Source organism: Lissotriton helveticus, chromosome 8 (assembly GCF_964261635.1).
Source record: "Lissotriton helveticus chromosome 8, aLisHel1.1, whole genome shotgun sequence".
In the NCBI taxonomy this organism is placed as follows: domain Eukaryota; kingdom Metazoa; phylum Chordata; class Amphibia; order Caudata; family Salamandridae; genus Lissotriton; species Lissotriton helveticus.
In genome coordinates this window covers 1,493,229,536-1,493,253,238 of record NC_136069.1, presented here as the reverse complement: position 1 = coordinate 1,493,253,238, position 23,703 = coordinate 1,493,229,536, and the positions used below count along the sequence as shown (strand labels likewise).

At 41.8% G+C, this 23,703-nt stretch overlaps 1 protein-coding gene across 2 annotated transcripts in view; it reads left to right on the top strand.

Moving 5' to 3' along the window:
* Nucleotides 1-23,703, top strand: part of TMEM135 (transmembrane protein 135) — a 1,123,835-nt gene that overhangs the window by 130,636 nt on the left and 969,496 nt on the right. Inside the window, exon 2 of one of the 2 annotated variants that reach the window (XM_078658433.1) lies at nt 15,429-15,556. In XM_078658433.1, the coding sequence (XP_078514559.1) occupies nt 15,429-15,556 (128 nt within the window). Of the gene's footprint in view, nt 1-15,411; nt 15,557-23,703 lie in introns of both variants that reach the window. The other variant, XM_078658434.1, reaches the window with a different exon arrangement.

Below are 23,703 nucleotides of genomic sequence, written 5' to 3'. Positions count from 1 at the left end.
TTTTCTCCGTTTCTCTGTTCCGTGTCTCTTCTCTCCCTTTATATACGTTTCTTTCTCCCAGTCTGTTTTTCCGTCTCTTTAAGCCGTCTTCCTTTTCTTTTTCTCTACCTACATTTCCGTGTCTCCAAATCTATATGGATCTTTTGCTTGCCTTTTTCTGCCTCTCCCTCTTTTCCTGACTTTCTTTCTACTTCCAGGTCTGTCCCCGTCTTATTCCGCATGCCTTTCCCTGACTTTGCATCTCCTACCTTTCTCTCGCTATGTCTCTCTCTTCCAGCTCCTGCATTCCCTGTACTGGGCAATTCGACTTTCTTACAATCTTGGGCGAAGTGCAAATGTTGCTGTGCTCAGTTACACGCAGCCTAAAAAGCTTTACTGTCAAATGCCCTAGCTTTTCAAAGGTTCGTAGAAACAGATTGAATACATCTGGCTGTGAAATGCTGTTAATAGCCTGAGACATCTATACTGATGCCTGCTCTGTCAAGTGATCGGCTGACTGTACGGTAACAAAAATGTATTTGGGAGCTTTCTTTCCCCAGCATGGGGAGTTACACACTTCGTTTGGACACGGGGAGGAAACGTTTATGGAAACAAATTCAACTGTTACGTACCAAATTAATGCGCGGCCGATGTTAATAAGATCTTTTGTTGACAACGGAAGGGAAAACCTTAAAATCCACTAAAACGTTTAAATTCAAATGTTTTGAAGTATTTTTAGGATTGGAAAAATAAAACTGAGTAACATACTGAACAGAGGGCACAGGCGAGGAACAATGGACACAAAGGGAATTCCCGAGATGGAAAGGGCTCTTAATCGAAGCGCACAAAAATGGAGGTGCGCCATGGCTTCCGAGCTGGGAAAAACGAGCTCTCCCCTTCTCCGTCGTGTCTTCTCACAGAGCACGGAAACTAGCATTGAAAAAACGAGATTTTGACATCAAATCCCACTGAAGGAGCACCCCAATAAGCTTATGTCAGTGTCCAGGGGAGATCGGACCCCCTTACGCCGCTCCAGAATTGGGTAACGTTGATCCAAGTGGGAGAATAAAAACACTGGAAACTGCTGCTCTGTCCAAAGCACAGCCGCCATGAACAGCTCCTTCCCAGCTCTGAGAGCGGGGGCGGGAGAGGACACGGACGGCGGGAGGGGGGCGGGAGAGGACACGGACGGCGGGAGGGGGGCGGGAGAGGACACGAACGGCGGGAGGGGAGCGGGAGAGGACACGAACGGCGGGAGGGGGGCGGGAGAGGACACGGACGGCGGGAGAGAACACGGACGGCGGTAGGGGGGCGGGAGAGGACACGGACGGCGGGAGGGGGGCGGGAGAGGACACGAACGGCGGGAGGGGGGCGGGAGAGGACACGGACGGCGGGAGGGGGGCGGTAGAGGACACGAACGGCGGGAGGGAGGCGGGAAACGTGCACAGGACAGCGAGGGGGGGCGGGGGCGGGGAGGCACACGGAGGGGGGCGGGAATGGACAGCGCATCTGAAATCACTTTCAGTGAAAGGGGAGGGAACGGGAAAAAACGAAACTCCGCCCAGGGAAAAAATCTCGGGAACGCCCCCGAATCTGGTCCGGCCTTGACGGACAGATCCAGCACCCAATGGCTAGCCTCCATTTATGGAGCTAGCCAATGAGAGCCGGGGGACGTTCCCGAAGTCCTTATTGTCAACAAAGGATTTCACCTGTGCCGAAAAGCTGCGCAGAGCGCAGCCTTCGGCAGGCGAAACCCAAAAAATTGTCATTTACAAGACCAATAGCTCAAACTTTCCTAATGCGAGACCTATTGCATTGCAAATGCTTGTTTGAATAAAGAACACATACTCATGCCTTAAGGCCTAGACCTCCTTCCTGGTGTCTAGTGGGTAGATCATTGCTTGGGATTGGCAGTCCCCTGTAATCAATTCCCAAGCAGGTATACACTAAGCAGAGGACATTGTCTCCTTGTAAGTGGTACCTCTCCCATGCTGATCGGTGCAGTGTTATGTGTGCCTCCGCACGGATCAGAATGAAAGCTCAGCTCACCATGCCTAATGGCGTCATCTGCTTTCACTTTGTTTTGACGTCGGCTCCCTGTGTGTGATGCACATCACAATAACAACAACAAAGATCTCACTGGACGTGAGGGAGGCTTTTTCTTTATACCAGAAGGATTTTCTTTAGCGGAGCTGCTGTTAACATCAGTGCACCATAGAGATAGTGCAGCTGACATGATTAGTTGTCATTCGCACTAAAGTGGTTAATATTTCAAGCTGGTGAAAGCTTCAAAATATGGACATACAAGCACATGCATCAACCATTTTTGCGAGGGCAAACGGTGCGATTCACAAAAATCGGCCATATGCGCCCGCAAAAAGGGCATTAGCGATGCATCAAGGTTCAAGGCACTCGCAATTTGAGAATTCGCAAATAATTGCGATTTCTCAAATTGCGATCGCATTTAAGGAATCGCAATTTGTGATTCCTTAAATGCAATGCAAGAACCGCTTTAAAATAGCGATTTCGCTATTAGGGGGCACAAATTACCATGAAGTTTAACTTACACACACACAGAAGAAGTGTGGCTCACCGGTTAGAGGCAGCAGACCCAGAAGCAGAGGTCGGCCCGGGACCAGGGTTCAATTCCCGACGCGGCAGGGTACGGAACCAATGTCAGCGGGCTCGATAAATCTCGCCTCGGTGCCTCTCTAACAATGGGTCCCATGCTGCAACTCTGGGCAATAGCTTGCTTAATCTCCACAACGGCCCCCTCGCTGCTGGGGATGCCTGGCTTCACCTTGGGGATGCCCAACAGGGACCATCTCACAGGGAAAGCCAGGACGGGTTCCCCAGCGGCACACAGCGCCAAGAAACCATGCGGTGAACGTGCGCTCTACAAATTCAGACTAACATAACATAACATAACATGCCATTGGGGCATGTATGTGCGCAAAATGTATGCACAGAGCAATTTCAGGGGTGCAACAGGGTGTCCTTTGGACACCCTTGAAATTGCATCCGCAGTTTGCGAGTACCTATTGGTACTCGCAAATTGCTCATGCAATCTCCCATTCATTCCAGAGGGCCTACACGAATGAATGGGAAGGCATTCCTGATTGTGACTTGCAATTTGCGAGTCGAAGTTAAGAAATGTTTATTCCTACATGCATAGGCTTTTGAGAGTCCTTAATTACGATTCCTTAATAATCGCAATTAAGGATTCGCAAAAGCTTTTCTTGATGCATGTGCCTGTTAGTTCTGTTTCTGTAGACTCTACTTGCTGTCCTTCACAATCATTTCATACATTCGCTCTACGCCTAAGACGTCTATCACAAGTATCGAGTGTTGGAATGGTGTCGGTGGAAGGGTCTAGACTGAGTGAGTTGAGGCTTGGTCTATTTTTTGTGTCACGTGATAGTAAGGTGTAGACAGGCCTCCATAACCCTCTGCTCTCCTCAGTCTGTTATCTGTGGAGCAATGGCTTGGAATCTCCAGGAAAGATGCCTGGTGAGAGACACATTTTCTTCCTGACCATGGCCGCCTGCCACGTGGTGTGACCTGCAGCTGTCTCCAAGGTATCACCTGAGCCCAGTAATTGCCAAACCATCCAAACTAACAAGCAAGACATTCCACTAGGCACTGCATGCTTTACAAAGTCCAAATATTCTGCAGATTGCATCACCACCCACTGCTGCCTAGACATAGGCAAGTGTTGGCGCCTTTGGGTGAAAGAGCAGCACGCAGCATACATGTGTACCTGCTCGACGGCTCGGTTATTGTTCAGCCGGGATAAAACGCAGATAACGCGCTCAATCGATTTTAATCAGGAGAGAGGTTCTGAAAAGGCCATGTGGCGTGGAGTGAATGATACGAAGCCGCTCGGCGTGCTTAAAATAAGCGGTTATCTACCCTTGAGGGGTTGTAGCTCGCAGGCACGGCGTGGCCTGCCGGATGACAGCTCAGCATGACTGCACGGGAAACACTCACACTACACGACGTTGTTGCTCCACAGCTGCTCAAGTATTTAACTACGGCTGAGATGAGTGAAGACGTTCATTAGTTATGGCTTGAGGTTGATGGACTGTGATGTATAGTTTTCAGGCACCTTCCCGACTTAATGGTTGTGAATACTCGGGCTTGAGAGATGAATAGATGATTTAAAGGGTGGATGCTGAACACTCCAGCAACTAAACACTCCAAGGCGCTCTGAAAATGTACAATTGTTGACATGCCAGCTGAAGTGGAAAGATGCACCTGCAGTATGTTCATTCCTTTATGAATTCGTTGATAAAGCATGCGCACAGTGCCTCGAGGCAAGCTTCCATGCGTTTTTACAGGGAAAGCTGCTATGTTGAGGAATGGTGGGCGATAGTAAGAGTTAGGAAGCAAATGGATTAGGAGTGTAATATGGCTTTCACATTGGGATGTTCCTCATTTGTGAGCCAATGTAGGGGCATAAATGCAGGGGCGCAGAGCTCTTTAATCTAACAATAAGAAGGGCCACAAGGTATGTATCGCTCTGCAGTTTGAGTGTGGACTTGGCTGGGAGCCCTGGGTAACCAGCTTTACAATAGTAGAGGTGGGCCCTTACCATTGGGGAGCGGGGGGAGTAACACAATAAGGTAAGGATGGTTAAGTCTTGAATCAAGGAATGAAGGACAAGGAGGAATCACACAGGACACTCAAGTTGCAACATTTCTGCTTGAGAGTATATTCCCATGGTTGGTGGTTGACTGCAGCAGATGGCTGAGGTGGTTCCTGGGCAGATGACGAGGACAAGGCTTGTGTTTTATAGCTGACTAGTAGCCACATAGATGAGTTAGATAACCAGTTCCATGTTTTTTCCTTTTTTTAATAAACAAACTTTATTGATTTTCCAAAATTGGTAAGATAGTTACATGAAACATGAATCGCAGCCCTGCATTCCCACCCATCTCTCACAGAGTGTTATAAACAATTACCCATGTATACAGCCTTTGGTGCTGAGGTGAGTAGGGAGCGGAGCCCTGTTCCACTGGGCAGTCCGCAAGTTATTGGATGGGAGTACACAGTGATGGGGGCACCGTTGGAGGGATTCACATTCTTGAGATGGAAAATTAGCAATAACCCAATATAATCATAACAAGTACAAGAACTCGAATCACCTGCTGCGAGGAGTGTATTAAAACGAAGGTAGATGTCCATGGGGTGTTATGGGAAACTCTAAAACTCAAGGGCTAGAGGGGTGGTGCCACCCCCCCTCAATGGGGGTTGTCTGGTGTGAATATGCAGCATGGGTTGGGAGTGTGAATCATCGTCCTCGCTACCGTGGGGTGTCCGGATCCTACAAAAACATGTCCCATGTTAAATGGCTATTTGGATTTCCCAAAAACAGCCATGTGTATTTAAAAACACGTTTTAATGAAAACATGGCCTATCTTGAGAATCATAAAAAGATATTACATGAACTAAAAAAATTAGATATGCCATCAGAAAAAAAACGTTAAAATGTTGTTTAAAAAATAGAGAACAATAAGCCGAAAATGTTTTAAAAGAAAATTGAGAAAAAATAGCTTTACTTTTTTTATAAGTTATAAAGTTTACATTTTGGTAACAGACCCAGTGTGTGGCAGCGTGTGTTACATATTAATAATTTTGTGCACATAGCGAATATGTAAAATACAAGAATATAGGGCGAATATCATATGATCCAATCTGATCATTATCACATAAAATATCAGCGTTAACATCTACCTAATAAAAGTAATGCCGATGTCATTTGTGGTGGTGGTGAAGGCAATCTCCGTGCTGTGGTTGGGTCTGAAACCAGACAGAGTAGCAATTGGGTATGGCGATCATAAAGAATCCTCCTTTGAGGGGTTACGTTTAGGGTGGTGGTGTAACATGCATCCTTCAATATAATCAGCAACATGGGCCAGGTCAGGGCCCAGCAGCTCCTCCAAAATAAAGCATCACAAAAAGAATGATAAAGCAAAACCAGCATTGACAAATCCAAACGGCTGCCCACTCGGGACCTATTGGCGTTGCCAATGCTTGTTATATAGTGAGATCACTTTTTCAAATCTGTAGAGAAGTAACTGAGGACTGCCCTGCCAAGCCCCAATCTAAGTTTGAGGATTTTTAGGCAAGTCATTGCTTCCCCATATCAAAGGCAGGTGAAAGATGAAGGATAAAGGACCATGATTCGCTTTTATTCAGAATTTTTAGGGTGTTTTGACAGTTTTTAAAGGTGAAATCTCAATTCTGCTTCTTAATCTGAAGCCTGATCAGTGTTCATGTAATGGGCAGTTTTCATCAATGAAGTAATTGAACTGGATCTATGCATCTTTCAAATACTTCAGTCAGGTCAGGATCTACCTGGCCTATTTTTATATTTTCTGTGACTATTTCTTGAGAAAGTGAGAAATTAATGTGGTTAAAGGAGTAGGATGTGCCATAGAAAATGGTTTTATGGAGCACTAAGGTGAGGAAGGTTACTTACCCAACTCAGCAATTCCATCATGGTTCTTTCCCTGAAAAAGGACCAACTAATTTTAGATTTCTACGAAGTGTCACAGTAGTCCAGGTATTTTTGTATAAACGAAATAAAATGATATCTTTTTCACCTAATATGCAAAGGAGATGGAGGACTCCTCGCATCTTTCTTTGGAGATATTGGTGACTCTGTCCGTATTTATGTATATATGTAACACAAACCTAGCTATGAAGGAACGGAGCGTTTTACATTATGTGGTGAGGGTTAAGTTGGGAAATGGTCTACAAGATTCTGTGTATCAAGTGGAGATTATACAAATACAGTTCACAGACCTTTTATTTCAGGTTGTTTTTAGACATAGGGACATTACGCAATTTCCCCAGAATCACATAATGTTGAATTAAGTGCCAAAGCCGGTATTCGATTCTGGGTCCCTAGGTTCAAACACAGCAGCTCTAGTCATTACCCTTTGATGTAGGAATCGTGGATTGTTTCGAAACCTCAAATATCTTTTTCAGGTGTTTTTGGATTGGCGTGTCTCCATTTATATATAGAGAGATCTAGCTTTGTCGGTCTGTGTTTTGCATTTCCTTTCATGGCAAAGGTGCACTAGGTTCTCTGGGAAGTGGTTTTGAAGCCACATTTGTTCTGAGGCTCTAACCGTTTTCCTTCACGCATTCAGTTTTTTAGAGTATTACTGCGAAGAACTTATTTACTTATTTTGTGTTAAGTATTTTAAGGGCTTACATACATATTATCACTAATGTTTCTAGTTGCAATCCTATTGACCTCTTGCTATGAAGGAATGAATTGTAGAATATGAGCTGTCAATCAATCAATCAATTTCTTTATTCGGATACAGGGAAACATCCATAACAGTACAGAATTAAAAAGTCATGACAGTACATACACTAATATAATATTAAAAAGTAGGTCCGCAAATGCAATCGACATGTTAATATAATTACAAAATAGATTATATACAAGGTACAGTAATCAATTCAGCAAAACAATCCTATAACAATCATAGACATCAAATTTGGCGTGTACGTTAGTTCTGGTAACAGACATAAACCAAAGCTTTCTTACGCTATATTCATAGTGGCACGGGAACGAGCTGCCAGTCTCAAAAAAGTACTGACACGGAGTGTTAAGTTGTCCCCATTGAGCATAACAATCTCCCTATATGCTTCCTTAAAATCAGTGATATCATGAGACTTAAAATTGGGGATCAAAAACTGCTTACTATATACTTGATAAAAATCACAGAAAAATAGAAAATATGAGCTGCCATCCGAGGTGGGTTGCCTAGCAGTTATGAAGCTTGTGAAGTGAAGGAGGGAAGGTTATGTGGAAGTGATCATACCAGTCTACAGGAATTGGAGTGTTGATTTTAATCGTCCTATTCATATTGCAGAGGTCCAGAGTAGGACCTTTTAAGCATGTGTGGGTTTTGGACGGATGAGAATGCTGAAGAAGATTTGGATATATAGCGCAAATGATTAATCTGTTGATAACGGACCCCGAAGAAGGTCCCTCACAAGGTGATGAATGAACAGATGTGTCATTGTAAGCAGAACTTATCTTTCAATGTATAGAGATAGAGGAGAAATCATGGAGAGTGGGAAAGTCCAGTGTATAAGAGGGTGGGTTGGGTACAATATAGGTGCCCATAATAGTCAATGGTGCGCCGGTTATGTATATTAATGAGTATCATTTTTATGTCGAGCTTTAGCTACAGGGTGAATAACTTTGTCTATATTTTTGTGATGAACTGTTACACTTTGGGGTGTACTTAAAAAGTTATATAGATTTTTTTTAAAGGTATGTGTGATTTGCACACACTACTGGATGATGTTAATATCAAAGAAGAACGAGGGTTAAAAGTGCAACAGCAGATTCTTTTTGGTTTCACCAGTGACAACTAAAGTCCATTAGGAGAACATTGTTACCTGAGATGAATAATGATTCTGTGAAGAGTTCGATCACTTGTTCCATGCATGAAAATGTTGTCATCACCAGGTGGGTTGCTGGATGGTTGAATATGTGGAGTTTATTTGGCGCTGTGACAAATATTTTTTTTTAATAAATATCAAAAGATAGAAACTTGGTTGTTTTTAGACTGTGGCAATTCACGTAGTTATTGTGAATTCTAGCCACCCTACAACCTGTTTTCTTTCTTGTGTCCAGGTGGATAATGAAGCTATCTGCTTTGACAGATAGATATATATCTGCACTTCATACGTTCAAACACACTCCTTGGAAAGAAAAATAATTATAAGTGTGATAAGTGTGAGTGTGAGCTACTTACTACCTGACATTCTGTAGTTAAACTTTTTGTGTGAGTCTATGTCCTTGCATGTACACATGTGGTAGATAGTTAGAAGTTTTAATTTCCAAACTTATTTTCATTCAAAAGCCCTATAAGAGGGAACACGTATGATATAAGCAGTAGATCAGAATTGTTTTTCAGTCTCCAAGATTAGTTTTTTTGGTTATGGTCTTTGCTGTATAAATACTTCTTTTTTTATAGTCATATGCACATGCATTTGAACTATATTGTTTTAAAAAGCTCATTTAACTAAAAGTATGTTCTAAAAAATGCCTAGGTTTCGTATTTGACATTGGGTAAGATGTGAGCAAAGTAGAAATTGCATTGAGACCAGTGAAAGTCTATTGAGGTCTTTAATCAAACATTTCATTTGAAATGTGTTACTTTGTTTAACAAATATGGCACTTCCATTATGGTGTAATCAATTTGTACTTTATTGAAAATGTATGAGTTAAATCTTTCGCAAAATCTATTTTAGTATCATTAGCAATTATCCAGGTTTGTCTTTTGATGAGTTTGGGGATTTGACTGTGTCTGCTTTTGTGAAATATTCTCAGATTCATGTTTTAGTCAATTGAATTTAATTCCTTTATTTACTTTTAATTACAAAATGTTATGATTTATCTACACAAACCTTGATTAACTACAGTCAGGCGTCACTAGTAAGACTGTAACATTTAAATTTTCATTCAGACGTGTATCCAGTTTTTTAACAGAATCTTAAATACCAGTTCCTTACTGAGCTCTCTTATAGTAAGGGAATATTCTTCAACGCTGTGTTTTTTCTAAGCTAGTGGATTTCTGCTATGCTTGCACCAAATATTTTTGGTGTACTTTTTTTCTTATTCCATCATACTATGTAAGTGATGCTAAAGTTCCTTTTGGACAACCTAAATATATTTGTATATTTTGACTTGTTTAAAAAAAAAAAAATACTGGACTTACTCTGCAAGAGAAAATTATTTATTTATTTTTCCTCTCTTACCTCCATTTTATCACTCAATGAGTACCTATCCATTTACAACGATACTGATACCGTACTCGTATACTAACCTGTTAAAGCAAGAGTAGTGCTGATGGGTATGCTAATGAACTCATTTTGCACCCTTCCGAAATGTAAGAAGTCGAGAAACATCCGTATGTTATGTTGTGCAATTTGTAGCGCACAATCACCTGGGTGGGCATCCTGGGATTGAGCAGGTGTGACTTATTTAGAAAGAAGGAAAAGAGCACCGGGTTATGTGCATGTATTTACATGGCACTAATGAACGCTAAAAATAATAAGGTCAATGCCTGGATAGATTTTTTTTTATGAAATGATTTTTCTTTTATTTTATTTTATTTATAGACTTTTGTAGGATATTTGAAGCAATTGATAAATAACTATCTATTTTTTACATGTGTATAATACAAATAAGTGCTTTACAATTCAAAACATAAACCATAAGATAAATTGTTCCAAATAATACAGAATTAATTCCCCTTCAACGCGTTTCGGCGGTTAGCCTTCCTCAGGAATTCTGTATGTGTAAGTTGATACTTTTGGCAAGGCTAGACAATGCCTTGACTAATCTCTTGGTCCTGAAACTCTCAGTCGGATTCTGACTGGTTGGTGTTTCTATAATGAATTCTTTTAGCAAGGCTAGCTGGGGCTTTGACTAATATCTTTTTCTGCAATCTCTCCGTTGGATTCGATCTGGTTGGTGTGTCTCTGGTAATTTCTCAGGCCACCTGCAAGTGTGCCGAGATGGAGGATAAACGGCTGTGTTGATCCTCAATTAATGATTTAAGGTGCAGGCCACGATATAATGCATCTCTGTGAGGGTGTAACAACCCATCTTAAAGAACGGGTCTGCAATTATTATTCGAAACTTGGTAGCACCCTTCCGCGCGGCCGGCACCGGTGAGATTATCCGAAATGTAAGAAGTCGAGAAACATCCGTATGTTATGTTGTGCAATTTGTAGCGCACAATCACCTGGGTGGGCATCTTGGGATTGAGCAGGTGTGAGTCAGCCACATCTAGAGCCTAGTGGGACTACTCGAAAAGCCAGGTCTTCAGCTTCTTGCAGAACTCAAGAAGTGAGGAGGAGACTCTTATGTGTAGTGGCAGGTCATTACACGCTTTCGGAACAATGTAGAAGAAGGGTCGACAGCCTGATCTGGTTTTCCATATGCGTTGGGATTTGTACAAATAGGAGTCCGGACCAGCTGAGGTGTCTGGAAGGTTTGTGAAAGCAGAGGCGATTGCTGAGGTATTCTGGGCCAGTGTTATGTAGTGCCTTGAAAGTGTGGGTGATGAGTTTGAATTGTGCTTGTTTGTGAATTGGGATCCAATGGAGCTCCTTCAGATGTGGTTCGATGTAATTGCGGCGTGGGAGGATGAGAGTGATTCTGGCTGCCGAGTTCTGAATAGTTTGCAGGCTTCTGGTGAGGTTTTGTTGATTTTGGCATAGAGGGTGTTCCGGTAGTTCATCTTGTTTGTGACCAGAGCGTACGTGACAGTTTTCGGGTGCTGATTCCCCTTTTGATGTTCGCAGACGACACTCTGCTGTTGTCGAGAACTCAAAGGGGAGACGCCCTAAATTGTTTTGAGGCTTTTTGTCGCGACCAGGACTTAGTTATTAATGTGTCCAAAACTAAATTCATGGTTTTTCACAAGAACAAAAGCGTGAGGGGGAGGGTTAGTTTGGACCAAGCCCCTCTAGAGCAAATAGATACATTCTCATACCTAGGTTTAACAATAGAGAAGAACTTTTCCTGGAAATCCCATATAGATACAATGAATTTAAAGCACTCACAATTGGCGGGCGTCCTGCTTAGAGAGCATAAACAATCTAAATCTAAGCCTATTGCCCCCGCATTACAAATTTATAATAATAGGGTGGGGGCTTCAATTCTATATGGAGCGGAACTATGGGGCTTCAGTGACTTATCACCCCTAGCTGTGGCTCATAACCACTTCCTCTGAGCGCTTCTGGGGCTTCCCAAATCCACACCTTTGATCCCCTTGTATCTTGATACGGGAAGTAGGAATAATAGGGACCAGGCTCGATTCCGCCCATAGCCTACTGGCGCCGTCTTTGGACGACTCCTGAGTTGAAACAGTATGCACAGGCTTCAAGTCTATGATCACTTCTGACCAGATTCCGTGGTTCAGGGAGCTTAAACTAACCTTAGTATCCATGGGTATGAGGACCTTATGGGATTCTCCATCCTCTGTGGGTTTTCCCCTAAAAGAAGACCCTAAAAGAAGCTTATTGGAACCACATAGAGCAGCGGAGATTATCCCAGAGTAATAACACCCTAACATCAGGATTCTTAGAGCTTAAAATTACCTCGACCTTTGAGCCATATTGGGATTTAATTACAAGCACCCTGGAAAGAAAACTGTACCATCAGTTCAGGGTGGGCTCCCTACCCCTGGGGTTTTATATGGCTAGTTGGAAACGCGGATGTGGAGGCCATTGCCCGTTCTGCCCTGAAGTGTTGGAAACAACTGCAGACTTCTTTTTTTATATGCCCGCCCTATAGAAACCCCAGACTAAAGTGGTTGAACCCCATCTGTAAAAACCTGGGTTTCAGGGTAGCCATGGCAGCCTTGAGTGTTCTTAGGACAGACACGGAACAAGCCATAGTGGTAGCAGTGGCAACGTTTCTGGGATGGGCCTGGGTGATTAGAGCTAACACGTTGAAACTCTCACATTAGCTTTCCCCTGAAATGCCCACCTTATCCCTTCCTTCAGGAAAGCTGTTGTCTTGTATATATCTTTTAAACTTTGTTATCCTGTTTTAATTGTTTTTTTATCTTGTTCAAATACTGCTGCTCACTCTTAAATACTGTTTTTAACATTGTCATAAATCTTTGTTTATGTTGATGTCTTTTATGATTTTTCTAAAAATCGAAATAAAGACTTTGAAAAAAATAAATGCTTTTTAAACTGTCCTTCTTTACGAAGTAACTGAGAGGGCCATAATCTACGTGTCCAAGTATGCTTTCGGTGGTACCTTACACCACAAGGATAAATAATCATATGTATCCTTGAATTTCAAAAACCTTACGGAGTGGACATTCCACATATGAATATGTTATTTTTGGGGAGTTTGTTATATAGCTCATAGTTATTGGAAAGAGACCCTTTTGCTGATGACAGAGATCAGGTGCTTTAATACATGTGGTTCCCTAGATATACAGATAGTGGCACTGGACAATAGGACCATTTATACAGTGTTTCCCTTCTAGCAAGCTATATTCACCGTTAGCGCAAGAAGTTAAACTAAATTAACCCTGTTGGGGTAGGTAAAAGACATCAGGTAAGGCAGCAGTAGATATATGGTTGGCAAATGTGGTACATTACAGTAATGGTGAAAATGATAGCCACAGTTCAAAAGGAAATGCACCGTTTTATTTTAATGTTGGCATAATTTCTTGACTATTTCCAAAATTAGGATTGGAATGTTGCTAAACTTAGACAATTAACTTTACTTGTCAGTTAATAACCATTATAAAGGCCTTTGATATATTAACTGCTCTTGGACATCACTAGAGGATTATATTTCCTCCCATGAACTCCAATGAAAATCACATATTATTTAAGACACTTATAGCACACTCTGCTACTCCTCTGGTGTCTAAGTACTGATAATAGGTGTTACTTATTACCCAACTTACTATTACGCTTATTTTTGACCTTCGCCAGGAGAAAGATCAAATGGACCTGACAGGACTTAAACCCTTCATCTTCAGGTTGTACCCATATCACTACAGTGGTTGCAAAACTGAGAAGTTAAGAATGACAGATGTTATTGAAAAGTTGTACCTTAAGCCTTCCTTTTCTTTGTTTCTTGCCCGGAAGATCTGTAAGCACAGTAATGGTGTATGCTGTCAAGATCCAATAAGAATATTGGATAAGAAAGCTCTTTTTCAGGATAATTGCTTACTTAGTGATGATCATGCAGTTTCAACTCTACCGTATGTAGCCAGCCACATTACACATGTTGAATGATGTGCTCCATATGCTAAATCAAACGAGGTGCCTATTTGCAGTCTCGTTAAAAACAGCTCCAGATGTCTGTCGGGCGACAGCCTTGCACGCCATACTCCACAGAACCAATCCTTGCTCAAAACTGGATGGCCTTCTATTCAGTCTCAGTTGCCTTGCTCGTATGTGTTGGGTTCCTCCCTTTCTGTGTTGGACCCGCCCACAGAAGGTTGTTGGTTTTGCCACCTGTAGATTTGTAATTTGTCCTCCTCTGAACGCAGCACTGCACATTGAAACACCATTTTGCTGCCTTCCAATGCCACCTAGTTGTCACTAGAAAAACTGCAGGAGAAATGTGGACAGACAAAGAAGACTGGCAATGTAAATTACTTGTATGTAAAGGTAAGCGAGAACGGTTGATATTACCAGTGCTTCTTACCACATATGTCTAGATCTCTTTTGTCTGTAACCAACAAGCACTTATTAGCATTGTGCTCTTACATGCATAGATTTTAATGGGCATGTAAGGTTGGGGAGTTGTTCCACTCCTTCCATTCTACAGTGTTGCAGTTCGTCCATTTTGAAACCTCCAGATTCTTTGATTTGGGTTCAAACATTCCGAATCTCTCTTACCACATTTGATAATTACAGAAGCTCTGTTGGTCATCAAGTGTTTGGGGGGACTGCTTTGGGCCCATTTAGAGTCTGGCAAACTGTTTCCACATATAGCCTAACCTTTCTCAGTGAGGAATTGGACAGTCCGTGGTTTGTAAATTGCTACTTTATGTTCTGACTTCCTGTGTGGTGGATCGCTTGATTGAAAAAGCTAATATCCATAGCTAGGCATTTTCTTTATTTGGTATAGAATTGCAGCAACACCTCACCCTTAGATAAGAATCACGTTTTTATTGATGCATTCCAAGAAGACATTGACTACTTGTTTTCTTAAAACGGTTGTTCCCTACATTTGATTCTGAGGAAGTCGCTGTTAAGCCTTGTGGTACAGTTGGTTGGGGGGTGGGGTTCTTGGTCGAGAGATGGCCGGAGTTGAGGGCGGTCTTGGAAAGATGCTTAAATTATTATTCTTGGTGTATATTTAAGGGCTTTCTGGAGCTTATCCCAAAGGACATTTTGGAGTATGTGCATTAGTACCCCTGTAGTACTATTTCACATACTCTTTTGTGCCTTTATGAATTGACCACAAAGCATCTAGAATTGGACTAGGCAAGGGATATTACCATCCAAAAAGAAAAATCAGAGTATTGTTCCCTCTCTGGAGTTTACTAAGAGGGACCTTGATATTTCTGGCCGGTTTACAAGTGTGTGTAAAAGGTTTGAATAAGCAAAAAAGAATCTAACAGTACAGGGGGCAGCAACATAGAAAAGGACAATGAGAGGGGAATATGTACAATCTCCCCTGAACCTAATGAACAGATCCTTCTGGGGTAAATGGGAGTCATTTGCAGAAAGGACTGTGCAGCAGAGAAGGGCTGTGCATTATAATTTCAGTCAATTTCTTTTTTGTTTATGATGGTTAACATTGTATATATGTCAAGTGCCCTAATGATGATAAAGAAGTAGTTAATATTGTTCAAATTTTATTGAAATAATTCTTCAAATGCGTGTTCATCCAGCTAACAGATTGTTTTCTTTAACAGATTGCAGCTATTCTCCGAAGACGAAAATCCGAATACTACATACACAAACTACTACCTGAAATCTTGCAATCCACATCGTTTTTGACTGCAAATGGAAGCTTGTACATGGCCTTTTTCTGTATTTTAAGGTGAATAAGCTTTACTATAGAATTGTATTCAGATGCTTTATATTTGTGAAGAAATATGTTGTTTAGGATACAAAAACAACTACACTGGATTACAAATGCAGCTTCTAATTTTCACCAGTTCTGATTTAGTTTTATGAACAAATCTAGGGAATAAATTCAACCGAACAGCATTCAATTGATTCTGATATCCTCAAAATCTCAAAAGCTGCTTCAACACATTACACATTCTCGGCTCGATACACAGGTATTGGTGTCTTGTTTCTTGCTTCCACTAGCCTTGTACAATTAAAATTACATTTGAAGAAATTTCAATTCCCTGTCCTAAGTCTGCATGTATGATTGTGCTTTTCGGCCCGTGCCGTCTCCCTTTTAGGGCTGACCCATCACAAAGACCAAGGAAAGCCATAAACGAATCTCATAAATGTATTCCTAGCATTCAGGCACAAAGGCTGCTTTTGCCATCGAAAATTAGAGTAGGATATATGATTCACCCAGATTTTTGTGAGTAAACATTGAATGTATTTTATTTTACTATAGATCATAGACAGTGTACCTTGTCTTAACAATTTAAATATTGATGTTGAACATACATACTACAGAGTTACTTCAGAAAGGACCATATCCTCCAATTTGTCAACACATTTTTTTCATTAGCAATAACAACTTAGGACCAGATTTAGATTTTGGCGGACATGTTACTCCGTCACAATGGTGATGGATATCCCGTCCGCCGAAATCTAAATCCCATAATATCCTATGGGATTTAATACTTCAGCGGACTGGATATCTGTCACTGTTGTGATAGAGTAACCCGTCCGCCAAAATCTAAATCAGGCCCTTAATGTTTATTGGTTGTTGTTGTTCTTCTATCAACCTCAAGCAGCATAGCTATAATAAGTGTTCAAGAAAAGCTGCATCACAGCTGCTCTACCTTACTTTATGCCCAACTCCAGTCTCATGGCATTTGCTAGCCTGGGCTTTCTTCAGCTGAGTGGCGTACAGCATATATGACTTTTATCTTCACCTTGCTGATTTCTCAATATGAAACACTGGCGACGGCTTTTGCTCTTTGGAACTTCCACTACATAGAGTGTCAAAATGACAGAGACGGTTTATACTGGTAACCACGACTTTTTACTTTTAATCAAGCCCACTCAGGATTGTAATCAAATGCAGTACCAAGATATTTGTACATCCCAGGCCTGGCACCCCCATAATTATCTGGCTTCGAATGCAATTGTCTTAAGCTCTAAAAATACCATCGTTTTTTTCTTCTGTTAATTACGCTGGATGTTAGGAACTTTGCAGATCTCTAAGGCTGTTTTGAGAGACCACTTCAAACCTACTCTATATAGTCCAATAACATGCTGTGTTCAGGATACACCAGTGTTTAGATATGTTTGTGCTCCAGCTAAGGTGGAAAAATATTCAACCTCTCCAAAATGGTGGGAAAATCCAGTTTCCATAGGTTTCATAACAAAGTGGAACTAAGTTGTCAACAACAACAACACAAAAAACTTTCTTCGGACAATCGCAGCCATAAAAGTACAGATGATAAAAACATTTCATACATAAATAAAGCAGAGTTACGTGGTTCAAGACACATCCGGGGACAATACAGTTAGTTTCATTGAAAACACTACATAGGGCACATGCCAATGGTACGATACATAAAAGATATATAAAAAGGTCTGATGAATCTCAGACTAATGAATAAAAGATTTTAAAAAGTAAAAAAATGGGATCAGATCAGATCATACAAATATGAAAAGTTTGGAGTAGTTATGTTGAGCCACATTTGTTTCTAACCCCTTTGATTGGTTTGTGGCCCACCCTTCTCGTGAAGATCACCGCCTCTACAGCTCTTTTAGTATGAGCGGCCCTGGATTGATGTATGCTATGCCAGGTTAGGGTTTTGATCAATAGAAAGCCCCATATAATTAAAACACTTCACTCTATGGATTTCCGCCCCTCCCCCCAAAAAAAGAAAGTCTTGAGTTTTCACATTTCTAGTGCCTCAGTCATTTATGTTACTTTTATTAGTGGCCAACTTTTCAGTTACAAGATCTTCGACTACAGGACATATTCTGACACATGTTTCAGAATACAGTGCCTGAATCTTTGAGAGGATGGAAGTCTATCCTTATATTCCAGTTTGAATCAAAGGATAATGTTCTTGATGGAATTAACCCTTTCCGTGCTCGTGACTGAACCACTCCGTCACGAGCCACGGACGCGCTGTGCTGGTAATGGAATGGTTCCGTCATGGCGCGGCCGCTCATGCTGATGGAATTCCGCGCCTGCGTGGCGCGTTCTATTGAGTGGACGGGGTGTGACGGAACCACTCCGTCACAAGCACAGCGCGCTCATGACGGAGTGGTTCCGTCACGAGCATGGCGGCGCCGCATGGCCCCCCTCCCCCTAGCGCCAAGGGGTTAAACACAGTTTAAAATGTCAGCATAAGCACAGAAGAAGACCTCCCATTTATCGTCCCATTACTCTTTTGCCTCCCATGGCAAATATTTTGAAAGCTCGTGTAGTTTTACAACTTCAGGACTTTCCTAATTCAAATCAAATAGTTGATGGTTCTCAAGTGGGATTTCATCCACATCACAGTACTGAGCTACACTTCAAAGCAGCTCTTGAGGATCTTCATCTGGCAGCTGATGATAAATTTATTTATTTTATTTTTAAGAGTTTTATATAGCGCTGGCTAGACCCGGAGGTATCAGAGCGCTTTACATGAGGTTCCACAAAATTACACTATTACATCAGTTCCAATTTACATCAGTTGCTAGACAAACAATTACAAGAGCATAGAAATCGAGATAAGAGAAGAATAGAGGGGAAGGGGGAGGGTTAAAGGGGTGGGAGAGAGATGTGGCAGAAAGACTAAGGAAAGTCTGCCCAAAGTCCGTATGGGTAGGTGACGGTCGAAGAGGAAGTCCCCAAACCCATCTCCTCTAAAGCTATCAGGTAGCTCCACTGGGCACTGGCCAAATAGCTAGGTCTCAATGTGCAAATGCTCTTATTTTACTTGATATGTTAGCAACAATTAACACACTAGACAATGCTGTTGTTACCAGTCCACTGCAGGCTGTAGGAATGAATTTTAAGGTTCTCTACTGAGTTCCTTCCTTCTTTACAGACAGAAGCCAACAGCCAATTTCCTTTCTTCTTCAAACCAAATCACTTGCTTGGTCGTTTCATTGGACGTGGTTTTTACTTGGTGGAGCTTCAGCACAAACATGCTTACTTCATTAGCGTATTTTTTCAGTGCCTTCGAGGAACGTGTTTGTATATTTATTACTATTTGGTAAATCTGAACTAACCATAGACATTGTCACCGACTCAACAAGCATTGAAAATGCAATAGGTCTCGCCTTTGATTACGTTTAAGCCATTTGCTTTGCTAATGGTATTGTACAGCAAAGCAAATGGCTTTAACTTAATAAAAGGTTAGATCTTTTGCATTTTCAATGCTTGTTTATTTTTTATTTTTGCATCACATAAGAGTGCATGTGTTTGCAGGCTCTCTCAAACTCACCCATCCCTCCCACCTTCTACTGTCATAGCGTTTTTTTAGGAATCCTGTGTGAATGTTTTTGCTTTCTACAAATGAATGTGATTAAAAGTCAGCCGGGGCACAGGCCCCGTTTGTTCTTTTTGTGTTTTGGTTTTGTGTATGGGTAGAACGGTCAATTCTTTAGTGCTTCTGAAGAGTTTTCGTAGCCCTTACTTAAAAGTGCTGGACAGAGCGCTCCTGCTCCTTCCTGACGCCACTGGAGCAGACTTATTCGGAGGGGTTGACCGCATCAAACAGCCTTGGGTTTATTTGCACCCATAGCTGCTGTGGAGATGGGGTGGAGGACCTGAAGGAAACCCTTGTTTACATGGCGGTTTGCAGGTAGAAACTGTCCAGCCGGAAGTGTATATGCACTTGGTGGCTTAATGGTAAGCGATTTATACATGTTAAAGGGCAGAGTGGTTTCATCTCAAAACCCCCTTTGTATCCGGCCCATGTGTAATCGCTCACAACTGCACACACAGACACACACTCATCAAACATTGACACTCAGCCATGTAAACACACACGGACACAAATGCGCACATGTACCCCATAAGGACACACATAAACACACAGGCACATATAACAAAGAAATATCCAAGCATACACATGGACACACCTCACAAAGAAAGACACCCTAAACATTAACAGCTATTTAAAGAGACACGCACTCAGCATATGCTCACATATCAACCATAAACACACACACAAAAGTACACCCAGTCAGAAATCATGCAGAAACGCCCACGCTTGCAGAAACATCCTGCATGGATACACAACCCAAATATTGAGAGCTGCTTAAATACACACGTACAAAACAGGTGCACACATATAAACCTCAAAGACAAACACGAACAGAAACATTCATAACCCAATTCGACACACGCCTCATGGGTCCTAAACAAACATACAGCCAGACATGACAAAGATATAGCTGTACCCAGATGTGCACTCTCATGCACTCACAACAAGTCCACATAAATGCTCCTAAAGGTCTTGCGTCTGTACACAAACACATCTCACAAACACATACACGTGCACACTGACTCAAAATACACAAATGCCATTGTGCGCACGTACACATCTAAACATGCACCCATTGACACACTATCACCCACGTGTAGATTCTTGATAACAGTAACTAATAAATCACAAACCCAATGGCATTGAGAAGAGATATGCAGAGAAGAGATATGCAGAGAAGAACGCACTGACCACAATAATCACATACACACTTGCATATATTATGGCTTATACACTCTGACCAACTTTGTGAGGCAAGCACTCACTTGTACACAAACAGGCAAGCATGGTTACAGGCATTTATTTATACACAATCACGTTGACACGCAGACATCACTCGGATACAAGCACTCTAACACAGACACCACAACCACACACACACATATTTGCATAGTAAAGTATCCCTTCAAAAAGACTGACAACCTCCTAGTAAGCGACCTTTGCATACTATTGCCCCTCAGAGAGCCACACAGACCTGCCCCTCTGAGAGGAGAGGGGGCAGTCAAGAGATGCACAGCACCCCCTGGGCGTAGCACAGAGTGGACTGTGGACCCCCTTACAGAGGGCTTGTATAGAGTGAACTCGCATCTGGGCCTGCCACCAATGTACCCGATGGAGGTGGGGGAGGAGGGCTGGGGACTCGGAGCTAGTGGGTCGGCACCCGTATTTTCATCAGATCCCAAATCCTCAGCTAGTCCCCTCTCCTCGTAACTGCATTTTGCCATCCACGAAATACCCCGGTTTGCAGGTCGCTGTCAAGAACCAGGTCCCTGAAAGAATCGTCCCAATAATCTGATTACACCCCTAAAAATACAACAGGCACACTCGGGTCTCAGTGCCTTGAATATAATACTAGCACTACAAACCCAGAAACCTATTAAAAAAACAATAATGGGATAAAAAAATCACTTGTGGGAAACTTGGGACCTTTGCAGCTGGGTCCGCATGTCACAGAACTAAGGCTGCCACCTGGCTGTTATTTTACTGGCCTGGATTGTATTTGCATGCCAATGGCAGTAAAAAAAAAATATGTGGAATGTAGAGAAATATGGTATTTTCCCTTTTGAACCGGAAACCTAAATGGGCGAACACAAGACAAAATCACTTAAATTGTATGAGGGCTGTCTAAATTATGTCTAAACGACTCGTATAGTAAATAGAGGACTAGACCCCACGTTTCAAAACAATGCTGATACTTTTATACACATTTGTTTTCACCTACAAGCTCTTAATCCTTTCTCAACAGCAACACATAAACACATGGTCGTTGGTTTATTTTTGCATCTCGCTTTCACTTTAAAGTGAAAGCGAGATGCAAAAATAAACATGCGGCCTGCTTTCCTTCTGTCGTGACGATTTCTTGTCTTTATGGGGTCATGTGTTTAAACACATGGCCCCATAAAGATAAGAAACCTTTTACTTCAGAAGGAAAGCAGGCGAGCCCGTCCAAGTGGTACGGCAGAAAAAGAGAAAACTATACATCATACAAACCTCTTTTCCAATGGCTGGCCAACGTTTAGCATAAACGGTGAAGCCAGCCAATGGGGAAGAGGGGCGGGGCTTAAAGCCCGATACTGAAGCTCCTTAAAGTCATAAAATCTCGCCGAGCATGCTGCGCATGTACGCAGCCACGCTAGCCGAGACCTAAAATGGGTTGTGCTTACATGTGTCCTGTAAGAAACATTTGCCTTACCATCCTACGATAAATTCAACAAAAGCTCTGAAATTAAATTTGACCAGAACTTGTGCTGCATACACGGAGCCAGATTCTGATCAATTGCTAATCCTGTAATGGACTATTGAACGATCACTGTCTGTACATTCAGCATAACATTTATTTTGATTCACGTTAATTCAAAAAACATCACTACTCCCATCATTAACCACATTTTCCCACGTTTACATTTTTCAAAGCATTATCATTTGCCTGTAGGGACAAAAATATATTCAATTTCGCAGAAAACAGTAAAGTATTTAACCAATTGCTAAAACAATACAGCACCTTTCTTTGCTATATTTATGTAAACTAGCAAATTGCCAGATGACCCAATGATCTTTTCAGTGTAATACCCAGCAGATGTATTGCACGAAAAAATTATGTTATATTTGAGACAATTAACAGCTATAATTACAACAGGCTTCAGGGCTGCTTTGGATCTTCCCCTTGAAAGAGTGGTGTCTAGTACAGTAAGGGCACCTAAACACAGTGGTGAGTCTCAAAACACAAAACAACTACTTCATAAACAAGATCAGAAAAGAAAATACATGCCGAAGAGTCCTCTTCCACACCATTAATTAATTCTCTTAACACTAGTAGACGACCAAAGATTCCAAGCTTGTAAGACAAGGCAGGACAGATACCAGAATTTTTCACAATGAAAATCAAGAACCCACAAGAGGATTCTGATCAAAGTCTCCACCAAAGCTTGTACCAAAAAACTAATTTCATTACTCATGAAGCCAAACATAAATCCAGAAAAGCTATAGAATTTCAGATCAGTGACCATTTCTTGTTAAAGTCATTGCAAAAGCTGCAGCCAGCCACCCAATGCATAACACACATTAGTAAGAATAACCTCTTACAAATAATTCATTATGGATTTAAAGCAAAACAAGGCAAGGCATATGACACTCTCCAGATCATGCGCATCTAATTGTGGATGATGGTAACACCTGCTTACTTGTGCTGTCTGACCTGTGTGCACCATTTGAATCTGAAAAACATTCATCCTTGCTTAACATCCTCTTGACCATAATGGGCATAGAAGGATCAGTACTCAATAGGTTCTGGACATTCATGTTCATCAGTTCACTATTCTTTAAACTTGTCTAATTCAAGTGCTCACCTTATACTGTAAACCGTTGTGTACCTCGTGGATCATTCCTCTTCCCACTCATAAATAACCTGTGCATGGTACCCTTATTACAAGTGCTTCAAGATGAGACTATTACATTACATCCATATTCTGATGCTACTTATCTCATCTCAGACTTTATAGCCCCTCAAACATAAGCAACCTGAACGTCTTCCTACAAAAGATTATCAAATGTACATCTGCACTCTCTCTGAAACTGAACCCAAACAAGATCAAACGCCTATATCTTTATAGGAAAAACCTCCACCCACCAGTAGAAAAATGCTTGAACACGCTGGCCCCCTTTAGGAATCACACCTAATTTGATGCCCGTATGCTTCTCAATTGATAGTCCTACTGATCAAATCCACAACCTAAGGAAATAGACAAAATACCTTTAGCGCTGTCTAAAGAAAAGTACAACCTCCATCCCTCCAGAGGACTTCAGATCTTTAGGTAAAACTCTGGTACCCTCATTTATAGACCGTAGGAATGCCATCGTGGCAGGGCTCCCTAAATATATAATCCCATCCCTCAAAACTATCATACATGCTGCAGCCCAGCCAGTAGCAAATGCAAGGAAATCAGACCACAAAACACCAATCCTGGAATAATTACTGGTTTCCTTCCTCTAGAAGCTTGAACCACCTTCAAGGTTGTCTGCCTAACACATCATGCTGGTCTTATATTTAAGTCTTTCC